The sequence below is a fragment of the Pelophylax lessonae genome, assembly GCF_965119305.1.
Source record: "Pelophylax lessonae genome assembly, chromosome: 8".
Classification (NCBI taxonomy): domain Eukaryota; kingdom Metazoa; phylum Chordata; class Amphibia; order Anura; family Ranidae; genus Pelophylax; species Pelophylax lessonae.
In genome coordinates, this window is record NC_138775.1 from 262003136 (window position 1) to 262016688 (window position 13553).

At 43.0% G+C, this 13553-nt stretch overlaps 1 protein-coding gene across 2 annotated transcripts in view; it reads right to left on the reverse strand.

Annotated features, from left to right (window-relative positions):
* Positions 1 to 295: 295 nt before the first annotated feature.
* The window catches only part of MIGA1 (mitoguardin 1), a 130155-nt gene continuing 116897 nt past the window's right edge, over positions 296 to 13553 (reverse strand). For both annotated transcript variants that reach the window (XM_082265326.1, XM_082265325.1), the window contains 2 exons: positions 1665 to 1781; positions 296 to 544 (listed from right to left, as the gene is read on the reverse strand). In XM_082265326.1, the coding sequence (XP_082121452.1) occupies positions 344 to 544; positions 1665 to 1781 (318 nt within the window). In that variant the 3' untranslated portion in view covers positions 296 to 343. The remainder of the gene's footprint in view (positions 545 to 1664; positions 1782 to 13553) is intronic.

Here is a 13553-nt window from a genome sequence, read left to right on the forward strand (position 1 = left end):
AGAGATTTGGTGACAAAATGTGGAAGGCCAATTTTGGCAGTGGGAAATTAATGGGCTATAAAGTTATTGTTTGGCTTCTTGCTCTATAAGGGAAGCCTGGGATTAAAGAGCACCTGTCCTGTACACACGGAAGACAGCCATTCGGTACTGTGGGAACCTGTTGGTAAGTGGAGACTAGAATGATATTTATTCGATTATTCCCAATGTAATGAAGATCTAAGCCACCCAAACCCCTAAAATCTAATAACATCTGTGGCTCGTGAATAATTTATTGGCTGTGCTGATGGAGAAAAACATGGCTGACTTCACCATGTGTAAGTGACAGGTTTTAGCTATATATAACTTATGCTAGAAAAGGTTTAGGTGGTTGGTATACGTAGGATGGGACATACACGGGTTTCAGTGAGTCTCTTTCCAAATAAGTCTTGATCAGCTCCATGCGGTGTTGGAGACACTGCAAAATGTCTTCCGACAAACTTTCCACATTTGAATAGCAGACTTTCTCCAGATCAAATATGTCCTTCAAGAAATGCAGAACCTGAGCCTGTTTATAGGACAGAAAGGGATAAAATAATTTCACCACAATGACAAAGTGTATTAAATGTTCTCTCAATATATAGAAACTAAGCTTTATACTGTAAAATAAATATCAATTAGCAATGTGATATTATATTTAGCAACCAATCACATGCTGTATTATACATTACACTGCCCCTAGGCATACCTAATTTACAACACCTTATTGTACAAGCTCATACCTCCCAACCATCATGGACTCGCCGGGACCATCCCGGGATTTCAAGTAAATCCTGGTGCCCTGCAAATCTGGGCTGAATCCCACAGTGGAGTTCCAGCACTTGAACCCACCTGTCAGTGTGCACCATGCTGCACCTGTTAAGGCTGACACGCTCAGTGCCAAGCCAGCACAGCCCGCCCACCCTACATCTTGCACCAGTGGAAGAGTAGTTAGGCTAGGTGTGCTCCATCTCCTCCCCATGTCCCCCCTGTGTCTAGTGTCTGTCCACAACCCCCGGCATGCAGCCAATGCTGAGCCTGTGAAGGGGTTGTGTGGGCTGTGAAGCAGTGCACATGTTGTCACTGCCTGAGCCTCTGGAGACCAGCCAGCCTCGGGCAAGTAAAAGTCCGAGTGAACTCACCCCTCTTTCTTCCTTCCATCTAAACCTTCCTTTCATATAATATAGTGATCCTTCCTGCCTTCCATGTACCATAGTAATCCTTCCTGTCTTCCATATGTCATAGTGATCCTTCTTTCCTGCCTTCCATGTTCCATAGTGATCCTTCCTTCCGCATAATTTAGTGATCCTTCCTGCCTTCCATGTGCCAAAGTGATCCTTCCTTTCTGCCTTCCATGTGCCATAGTGATCCTCTCTTCCATGTGCCATAGTGACTGCAGGTCACTATCTCCCTGAAATGTCCCTCATTCTCAAGTTCAAAAGTTGGGAGGTATGCAAGCCCTGCCCCTAGTGTCAGAGTATTGTTTTTGTGAACCAATACTAGTACTTTCCACTATACAGACCATCAAACAAGAGAAAGGACATAAAAAGAAATAGACAAACTGTATTGTCATACAAGGCATAGAATGGCCGACTTTATGTATAAAAAGAGAGAGCCTGTTCATGACTATCCATAGATGTCTTAAGTACCTTATAGAAGCAGCACAAGTCATTTAATGAATTTTTGGGTCCCAGAAATCCCCAGGCCAAAACTGGACTTATGTGTTCACAGACTGCATAGAAATGGGCAAAGAATCCATCAGGTACCTGAAAATAAAGATAAACCAGGGTATTATGAGGTTCTTGTGATGATTTCATTATTCATTTCTTCCTGTACACATCTATATAGAGAGAAAACTGTGGCAATTAGAGGAATTTAAAAAGAAGAATGGGGAAATCAGTATCACTGCAAAGGGAGAGAAAGAAAGGTGATTAGATAGAGCTGAGAATTCCACAAATACTGAGAATAAAGCTGGCAATAGATGATTGGAAATTAAGCCGGTTTAGTGGAGACTGGCAGAATTTTGATCCATCTATGGCCTTTCCTGCTTGACAGAAGACGATCAACTTCTGTTGAATTGAAATGTTGGAAAACTTTTGTCTGATCAGTGTAATCCGACAGCAGAGGAATACAGCTGTCAGAATACAATGACGCAGTGGGGAGGATTCCTGCTTTCACTTTTCTTGTGTGGATGGAGGATTTTTATTTTTTCCGGACCCTTGGCTGAATGAATAAAAAAAAAAAAAAGAAGAATTTATCTATTGGCAGCTTTAGCTACAATGGGGGTTTAGGCAGGATTCTGATTCCATCTTCATCCATCACAGCTTATAGAAGACTTAAAGCGGAACTAAGGCAATGAATTTAACCATTTTACAAAACAATTACATTCAAGGCATGCAATGAATAATAACGATCACAGTAGCTTGTACTCTCAACCAAACTTTCAAGCCATCAAATGACTGGGATCAAAGCTGATCACATGTGCAGCACCATGGAAACTGCAGATCAAACAGAGACTAAGATGGCGGCTTCTTTGGCTTTAAAGGATAGGAGGGTTTTGTTTAGCTTTAAGCTAGCCAATCAAGTTCAGATTTCTCTCGTTAACCCCCTGGCTAATCAAGAGAAATCAATTGATTTTTCCATCCACGCTACACAGCATAGATGGAGGAATTTTACCTATTGGCTATTGCATTTAGACAGCCGCAACACGCGTGCGGAGTACCTGAATGGTGGCTGCATCTGATTGGCTGCAGTCATCGTTTGGCTGACAATTTTCCATCTGGCGCCTTAGATTTTTCAATCAAGCTTTGCGGAGCTGGGTGGTGCAGACAAGGCTACTTGTTACTTGAATGTCAGCAGAAATCAGCTAAAGATTAAGCAGTCTATGGCCAACATAATATTTTCTCCCCTCATGTAGATTTGATCAGTTGTCTTAGGCTGACTCAGGCCTGAGAGTCAGGAATGACAGGTAACGTTTGACAGTTGCTGTAAAAACAATGGGCTGAGACATTTGGGTTGATTTACATGGCAAACATGCTGAGCACTTTACAAGTGCAGTTGCTCTCTGCAAAGGGCATTTGCATCAGAGCTTAGTAAATAAGTTGAAGCTCTGTTGACTTTCATCATCCAATCATGTGCAAGTAAAAATTCTGTTTTTTTTTATTTTCCTTGCATGTGATTGGGTATTATTTACAAAGTGAACCTTTACTTCTTACTAAGCTCTGGAGAAAATCTGAGAATAGGGAGGTACTTGACAAATCCCTATCACTCTTGGAGATTGAGGCCGCTATACAATCCTTCCCCAATCATAAATCCCCAGGGCCAGATGGTCTGTTAGGAGAGTGGTACAAAGCCCATACTGGGCCCTAGGTTACAAAAACATTTTGCTCATTGTTTGGAGGTTGGATAATTACCAGATAGTATGTATCAGGCACATATTGTGCTATTGCCCAAGTCTGGCAAATATTTGATGTAATTCTCTTCCTATAGACCTATATCACTTCTGAATTATGACCTAAAGATCCTCACCAAAGCCCTAGCCAACAGGATAATGCACATGTTACCATCAATTATCAACATTGACCAAACTGGCTTTTTGCCTTGCAAATCCACTGATGTTATTACACGCAGGGTTTTCACACATCTCCAGCTTCAGCCTAAAGAGACTGCCTAGAGAGTCTTTGTAGCCTTTAACCACTTAAGCCCCGGAAGATTTTACCCCCTACCTGACCAGGCCCTATTTTGCGATTCGGCACTGCGTTACTTTAACGGACAATTGCGCGGACGTGCAATAGAGCTTTCTTTTCTGGTATTTGATCACCTGTGCAATTTTTATTTTTTGTGCTATAAACAAAAAAAAGCGACAATTTTGAAAAAAAAAAAAACAATATTTTTCACATTTTGCTATATGACATTCCCCAAAAAAAAAATTTAAAATTAAAAATCAAAATTTTTTAACATTTTAGGCCAATTTGTTTTCTGCTACATATTTTTGGTAAAAAAAAAAATTGCAATAAGCGTATTTTGATCGGTTTGCGCAAAAGTTATCGCGTCTACTAACTACGGGAAAGATTTATGTCATTTTTTTTTTTTACTAGTAATTGCGGCGATCTGTGATTTTTTGCGGGACTGCGACATTGCGGGGAACAGATTGGACCCCTGACATTTTTGACACTTTTGGGGGTACCAGTGACATTACTACAGTAATCAGTGCTAAAAATATGCACGTTACTGTAATAATGCCATTGGCAGGGAAGGGGTTAACCCTGTGGGTGATCAAGGGGTTAAATGTGAGCCTAGGGGAGTGATTCTAACTGTGGGGGGGCGTGGCTTCTGAGATGACCATAGAGACATGTGATCCTATATAGAAGGATCACATGGGCTCTATGGTCATTGCAGAAAGAAGGACGGTCAGCTGTGTTTACAACAGCCGACCGTCCTTCTCTCTCAGCGGGGAACGATCGCGGGCGTCAGGCGGCAATTATATATTAAAAAAGAATAGCGCGCAAATGCAAAAGAAATTACTACCAAATCTGAAGAGAGTCCATAAATAAAAATGGGGGTTTGGTCCCACCATATGGCCATATCGTGCTCAAGCCCACTACTGCGTCAAAGTACCCCATTATCAGTGGGTCCTACACTATCCATGAAAAAAGGCGGCAATTGGCTTCCCCGCCCCCTAGACTCCCGAGAGCGAGCGCCGTACATATACGGCGTTTCGCGCAGGAGCGGCTGCCTGCATCAGTATATCTGCGGCGGGCAGGCGTAAAGGAGTTAATATCCAAAAAGGCTTTCGACACAGTCCGATGGAGTTACTTGATGCAAGTGTTCAAGCTCTTTGGTTTTGGCCCGGTTTTTCGGAAGTGAATTGAGATATTATACAAAGTCCCTGTAGCTAGCATTAAGTTGAATGGCAAGTTGTTGTCTCCCTTTCTGGTCCAGGAGGGGACGAGGAAGGGATGTCCTCTTTCCCCTGCCTTGTTCGCGCTGGCCATGGAACCATTGGCGGAGGCATTGATAAGGTAGCTGGGATTCCTGTGGACTCCATTGTAGACTAGGTAGCGCTCTATGCAGATGATTTAATTCTCTTTCTATGGGACCCTGGCCCTTCACTTTCAGAAGCGCTATGGATCCTGGACCGCTTTGCGGCCCTTTCGGGTCTACATACTAATTGGGGTAAATACCTTGTGTTAACGATTGATCAAGATGCCAAAAGGTTGGCTAACCCAAATTCTCCTTTGCAATGGGCAACGACTATTAAATATTTTGGGATTAATATGTCTCCCAACACTAAGGATTTTAGACATCTTAATTTGTCCCCAGCTCTTCAGTGGTGTAAACAGAGATTAAAAGCCTGGTCACATCTCCCTTTATCCCCTATCGGGAGAATGAATTTAATTAAAATGAAAATCCTCCCAGTTCTATTATACAGCCTTAGGCATGCCGCAGAGTGGCTACCGAAAACCTTTTTTAAACAATTAGATTCACTTATAGGCTCCTTCTTATGGCAATCCCAACAATCTAGATTTAACAGGAAAGTTTATGCAGACCTTGGATGCAAGGGGGCTTGGCTTGCCCAGACTTTCATAACCACCATGCTTACCCACGCTCATAACTGGCTATGAGACCCTCTGTAATCTCCTCTACAGGGGTCTGAGAGTCTCCCACCCGCCCCTTCCAGCCGCTATGAGGGCAGTTATTAAGGCCTGGCATGCTGTCATTACTAATATAGTGAGGGGTAAACGGTCCCTATCAACCCTGCTTTGATTCAATCCCATGCTACCAGAAATTCATACTTTACCAGACCCAGGTCTTTGGGCTGCTAAAGGAATCAGATATCTTTCAGATATTTGTGATGGGAGTGCACTATTTACGTTCGATAGGTTGAAAGATAAATTTACACTGCCTAATGTGTTCTTCTTCTAATTCCTGCAACTCCTACACGCCTATGCCTTGCAATTTGGGTTCTCTTTGTTTAGATTGGAGCAGGATGATTTGGAGGTTCTCCTCCTGGATGACACTCTCAAAAAAACACTTTCTGTGATCTACAAGTCACTAATTCCTTCTGTTCATGTAGGACTCGATGCCCTGCTAACTGTGTGGCGTTCAGAGGAGCAGGACTTGGGCAATGAAGACTGGAAAGATCTCTGGGACAGCCAATTTCAAGCACTAATATCAACTAAAGACCGGCTAATCCAATTTAAAATAGTGCACAGAAATTATTTTACACCACAATGACTACATCATATAAACCCCAAGTCCTCTTGCTGTTGGAGATGCTCTAGTGACCCTGCTGGATTTGCCCATATCTTTTGGGAGTGCCCTTGTATTAGCGGCTACTGGTGGGAAGTGACCCTATATCTACCTGGGGTTAGTTGACTCTGACCATTAGTGGGGAGATTTGTACTCTTTTGGGTCTCTTATTATTTTAAGTCAGGAAGGCGATAGCGTTCAAATGGAAATCAGACACAGCCCCTAATCTGTCCTTCTGGAAGCGTTTAGTCAATAAGGTTGTACCTCTATACAAAGCTACTTATTAGTCCCGGGGTTGCCCTAGGTAATTTGAGAAGGTCTGGCACTTGTGGACAGATGCGGAGTGCACAACAGATGATCAGGAGACCAGAGACTGAATTCATTCCCCCCTGATAGGGTTTAGTTTATGATATGAAAAAATTTACTCCTCTCAAGGCACTCACATTACATTTGTTCAGGTAGGATTCTAAACACAAGTTAATATTCTTCCGATACATTATCCTGATGGTTGAGAGGGAACAGGAATCTCCTTATAATTCATTAACCCTTAAAGCGGAGTTCCGGCCACAGAATCTTTTTTTATAAATACTTCCCAAACAGTGATCCACCGCCCTTCATACATCCGCTAATCCGGTTTTATACAGTTTAATCATTGATTGGCAATCGTAAAATCTTACTTTATAAAAGGTTTGCTGAGCGCCGCCATCTTTTTCCTGGTCACCCGAAGCCGTTGTATGCAAATGAGTGCCCTGCTTCCTTGTTCTAAGAAAAGAACAGGCGCCACTGTAAATAGCCAAACAATTTATTGCACAAAATACATAATGACTTACACATAGGTAAGCTGCAATCCGTATCGCATCGTCTCCAGCGCACGATCCGGCCGTCCACCGGTCCGGAGGTGACGTCACAGGAAGCTGGTCAAATACTTGGTTACACCGGAAGCCGCAAATGGAACGCAGGCTCCCGGAAATGACGCAACGCGTTTCGGAGCATGCGCACTCGGCTCCTTCCTCAAGCGTAAGTGACTGCCACCTGGTGCCAGGTTTAAATACGGCAGTCTACGATCAATTAGCATTGAAATCAACACAAGGGGCGGCGCAATACTCTGCAGGACCAGCTACACAGCCAGCACTTCTGGAGAGTCCGCACAATACATTTAGGTAATACAATGGATTTCATACCGGGGCTTATTAATCTACAAATATTTTAAAAACAAACAGTATACATTACAAGTATTATTACAAGTATTTTTACGTCCTCTATGATAGATGTGCTAAAAGATGACTAGCGCACCATAAAACTAAAAATTAAATATGTATATGCATATATCACTCTGTATTGGAGTACAAGGGAAAAGAAGGGCTGCCTAATAAATAAGAGAAAGGCACAAGCTCCTGAATAAATCCAAAAATCATGTGCTCACAAACAGAGGTTAATTTTCCATGATCCGTAAAATATATAAGCACAAAAACAGTGCCAGATAGCTAAAGGAAAAATACACTGGATAAAAAGCTAAATTTATTAAAAAACTGTAAATTGTTTTAAAACACGTACACATATGTATGCAGGCGTAAAACACGTGCAGACACATGTATACGTATGTACCCTCAAATACTAGCAAAATGGGGATAAAAGAAAAAAAGGGGGGGGGAGGGAGAGAATGGGGGGAGGGAAGGGATGAGGGGAAAAAAAGTGAGAAACAAGGGGAGAGGGGAGGGGGGGGGGAAGAAAAAAAGGGGGGGTGGGAAGAGAAAAAGGAGAGGAGGGGAGGGGAAGGGCAGGGGGGGGGAAAGGGAAAGGAAAGAAGACTAAAAGGAAAAAAAAAAAAAAAAAAAAGAAAAGATTAGAATAATAAAAATGCACTGACTCACAGGATAGTATTGATATCTAACTCCTCGTTCAGTCCCCCGGGAGCCAGAACATTCAGGGCGTATATCCAGTAAGTTTCCCTACTGCACAGACGCCTGAACCTCTCAGCCTCAGAGGTACCTTTTGGAATCGCCTCAATCACCCAGACATATAGTCCCTCAGTGGACTTATCGTGGTGTTGAAGGAAATGTCTGGGGACGCTATGGTGGTCTTTACCCTCCTGGATATAACGTCGGTGCTGACCGAACCGTGCTCTTAAAGTCCGTATAGTCCTGCCGACATAGTGCAGGCCGCACGGGCATACCAGACAATACACCACGAATTCAGACGAACAGGTATGGAATTCGTTAATTCCATACCTGTTGCCTCCAATCACGAAGTCCTTCTGTCCATGCTTGACATATTGACATGTCAAGCATTGTATTTTACGACACTGGTACATACCAGTGACGTTAAAAAACGTCAGGGACGGGGAAGCATATTTTTTGGATTTAAGTTTACTAGGTGCGATTTTAGTTTTTATATTAGGGGCCTTTCTGTATGAGAACCGGGGTTTGTCAGGGAGTACTGCCTTTAGATGAGGGTCTTGGAGTAAGAGTGGCCAGTGTTTTTTTACCACTCGCTCCATTTGTCGGTGGTGATTATGGAATTGAGTTGTGAATCTCATCTGTGTGCCATCAGATCCAGTCTTGTTACGCTTAACAGTCTGTGGTGCTATATATAGGGAAAACGCCTGCTCAACAATGGTGTCTGGGTACCCTTTTTCTAGAAATTTTTGTTTGAGGGCCGTGCCTTGCACTTTATAGTCCGAAGTCTTAGTACAATTATGTCTAAGTCTACAGAATTGACTTTTTGGGATATTGTCTAACCAACGGGGATGGTGACAGCTCTGATAATGCAGTAGGGAATTACCTGCAGTAGGTTTTATGTAATTCTTGGCCAGTATTTGCTGGTTATCATGGTGGAGATCAAGATCCAAGAAAGCCAAATGGTCAGGATCAATCACAGAGGTGAACCTCAATCCCATATCATTGTTGTTACAGTGGGAAACGAAGTTCAAAACCTCTGCAGCCTCTCCATCCCAAATGATGACGATATCATCAATATATCGTCCGAAAAACACTATATGTGGAGTGTAGGGATTATTATTCAACACATATCGAGTCTCCCAATGTCCCATGGTGAGATTGGCATACGATGGAGCGAAATTGGCTCCCATCGCCGTGCCCATAATCTGTAGATAGTAGTCGTCATTGAACAAAAAGTAGTTATGCGAAAGACAGAACAGCGTGGCTTGCATGATGAAGTCAGCCTGTTTGGGGTGAATGGTGTCATCCTGACTGAGGTAGAACTCTAGGGCCCTCATACCAACTGTATGTGGGATGGATGTGTACAAAGATTGTACATCCAACGAAACCCACAAGTATGTCGGTTCCCATGTATACGGAATAAGGAGTACAATCTTCCGTATACATGGGAACCGACATACTTGTGGGTTTCGTTGGATGTACAATCTTTGTACACATCCATCCCACATACAGTTGGTATGAGGGCCCTAGAGTTCTACCTCAGTCAGGATGACACCATTCACCCCAAACAGGCTGACTTCATCATGCAAGCCACGCTGTTCTGTCTTTCGCATAACTACTTTTTGTTCAATGACGACTACTATCTACAGATTATGGGCACGGCGATGGGAGCCAATTTCGCTCCATCGTATGCCAATCTCACCATGGGACATTGGGAGACTCGATATGTGTTGAATAATAATCCCTACACTCCACATATAGTGTTTTTCGGACGATATATTGATGATATCGTCATCATTTGGGATGGAGAGGCTGCAGAGGTTTTGAACTTCGTTTCCCACTGTAACAACAATGATATGGGATTGAGGTTCACCTCTGTGATTGATCCTGACCATTTGGCTTTCTTGGATCTTGATCTCCACCATGATAACCAGCAAATACTGGCCAAGAATTACATAAAACCTACTGCAGGTAATTCCCTACTGCATTATCAGAGCTGTCACCATCCCCGTTGGTTAGACAATATCCCAAAAAGTCAATTCTGTAGACTTAGACATAATTGTACTAAGACCTCGGACTATAAAGTGCAAGGCACGGCCCTCAAACAAAAATTTCTAGAAAAAGGGTACCCAGACACCATTGTTGAGCAGGCGTTTTCCCTATATATAGCACCACAGACTGTTAAGCGTAACAAGACTGGATCTGATGGCACACAGATGAGATTCACAACTCAATTCCATAATCACCACCGACAAATGGAGCGAGTGGTAAAAAAACACTGGCCACTCTTACTCCAAGACCCTCATCTAAAGGCAGTACTCCCTGACAAACCCCGGTTTTCATACAGAAAGGCCCCTAATATATAAAAACTAAAATCGCACCTAGTAAACTTAAATCCAAAAAATATGCTTCCCCGTCCCTGACGTTTTTTAACGTCACTGGTATGTACCAGTGTCGTAAAATACAATGCTTGACATGTCAATATGTCAAGCATGGACAGAAGGACTTCGTGATTGGAGGCAACAGGTATGGAATTAACGAATTCCATACCTGTTCGTCTGAATTCGTGGTGTATTGTCTGGTATGCCCGTGCGGCCTGCACTATGTCGGCAGGACTATACGGACTTTAAGAGCACGGTTCGGTCAGCACCGACGTTATATCCAGGAGGGTAAAGACCACCATAGCGCCCCCAGACATTTCCTTCAACACCACGATAAGTCCACTGAGGGACTATATGTCTGGGTGATTGAGGCGATTCCAAAAGGTACCTCTGAGGCCGAGAGGTTCAGGCGTCTGTGCAGTAGGGAAACTTACTGGATATACGCCCTGAATGTTCTGGCTCCCGGGGGACTGAACGAGGAGTTAGATATCAATACTATCCTGTGAGTCAGTGCATTTTTATTATTCTAATCTTTTCTTTTTTTTTTTTTTTTTTTTTCCTTTTAGTCTTCTTTCCTTTCCCTTTCCCCCCCCCTGCCCTTCCCCTCCCCTCCTCTCCTTTTTCTCTTCCCACCCCCCCTTTTTTTTCTCCCCCCCCCCCCCTCCCCTCTCCCCTTGTTTCTCACTTTTTTTCCCCTCATCCCTTCCCTCCCCCCATTCTCTCCCTCCCCCCCCCTTTTTTTCTTTTATCCCCATTTTGCTAGTATTTGAGGGTACATACGTATACATGTGTCTGCACGTGTTTTACGCCTGCATACATATGTGTACGTGTTTTAAAACAATTTACAGTTTTTTAATAAATTTAGCTTTTTATCCAGTGTATTTTTCCTTTAGCTATCTGGCACTGTTTTTGTGCTTATATATTTTACGGATCATGGAAAATTAACCTCTGTTTGTGAGCACATGATTTTTGGATTTATTCAGGAGCTTGTGCCTTTCTCTTATTTATTAGGCAGCCCTTCTTTTCCCTTGTACTCCAATACAGAGTGATATATGCATATACATATTTAATTTTTAGTTTTATGGTGCGCTAGTCATCTTTTAGCACATCTATCATAGAGGACGTAAAAATACTTGTAATAATACTTGTAATGTATACTGTTTGTTTTTAAAATATTTGTAGATTAATAAGCCCCGGTATGAAATCCATTGTATTACCTAAATGTATTGTGCGGACTCTCCAGAAGTGCTGGCTGTGTAGCTGGTCCTGCAGAGTATTGCGCCGCCCCTTGTGTTGATTTCAATGCTAATTGATCGTAGACTGCCGTATTTAAACCTGGCACCAGGTGGCAGTCACTTACGCTTGAGGAAGGAGCCGAGTGCGCATGCTCCGAAACGCGTTGCGTCATTTCCGGGAGCCTGCGTTCCATTTGCGGCTTCCGGTGTAACCAAGTATTTGACCAGCTTCCTGTGACGTCACCTCCGGACCGGTGGACGGCCGGATCGTGCGCTGGAGACGCTGCGATACGGATTGCAGCTTACCTATGTGTAAGTCATTATGTATTTTGTGCAATAAATTGTTTGGCTATTTACAGTGGCGCCTGTTCTTTTCTTTCTACCTGTGCCAGCGGATTCCTCGGAGTTTTCCCGCCAGTGCTGCCTCGTACCCTGTCATTCAGGACAGTCTCCCAACAAGAATCTGGAGCATCCCCTGCGCCCCCCTTACAGCGGTGGACTCCTTTCCCTCTTGCCTGGTCAGAAGCGCCCAACAACCACTTTTCCTGCTTCCTTGTTCTAGAATCTAGATGGAGGCGGCCGATTAATGCAGCGCAAAATCTCGCGCATGCCCAGTACTATGCGATCGGCATAGTAAGGGTTTCCATAGAGACGCCTATCATCGCGTTATTTCCTGTTTGCAAATAACGCGATGAGAGGAGCGGCCGGCCGCCTACGTCACTGCCCATTGCCTCCTGGGAGTGATGAGTAAGAACTCCCAGGACGCATTGCAGGACAGGAAGTGACGGCGCGGGCCGCGGCCACAGAGGGAGGAAGTGGAAGGAAAGGTGAGTATATCTTCTTTTGAAACAAGGTAAGTAAAAAAAATTCGGGAATATCCAATACTTTTTCAGGTGACAATAAGGAAGCGGATGCCACAAAATCTAATGTAACGATTTTGAGGCCGGAACTCCTCTTTAAAGTAATTTCATAACAGAATGACAGAGCGAGTTGTATGGAAGGTGTGTTGTTTCTTCCACCCCCTTTTTTTGTGTTCTATAATAGGAGGTGTTAGTAGTTATATGTTTTTTGTATTATTAGCCGGGGAATGCCCAAGGCTATGTTTTGTACCTATAGATTTTAATTTTTTTAATAAAAAGAAAATTGCCCTTGCAGGCTGCAACTACACTTGCAAAGTGAACAGTCTATTTATCTTCAGTAAATCCACCCCACTGTATTCTAGCTTCTGTCTGCCTAACCTTGTCGAATAAAAGAGCCTTGTAGCTTGTACAATTCTTTTTTTGTCTCAGGTTTTATTGTCAAAGCTTAATTGAATAGGCTGAAGTTAGAAACTCACTGGTTACTATGAACAGCTGCACCAGTTTAAATAAATCTCCCCCTTTGCTTCTCTTTATAAAGCCCCATACACACACAGGTGTCAATTTAGACAGTCAATGCCAGGGGTGTCCAACCTTTTGACCTTCCTGGGTCACATTGTAAGAAGAGGAATTGTCTTGGCCTACGCATAAACTACAATAATAATGATAGCTGATGAGCAGAAAAAGTTGAGCAGAGCACAAGTTAACGATCACTGGTAAAGATAATGCACCAACGTCATTTTTTTAAATTCTTTTAATTATAAAAGTAAAAGAGAGCAACATAAAACTAGTGCGATATTTGACACGTTTTGATAAACAGACGCATCAATATCTGGTTGGATGGATGGAGTAACAATTCTCAGGAAATTCTCAAGGTCTATACCAGATAATTTGGTTCTAATTTTGCCATTCATG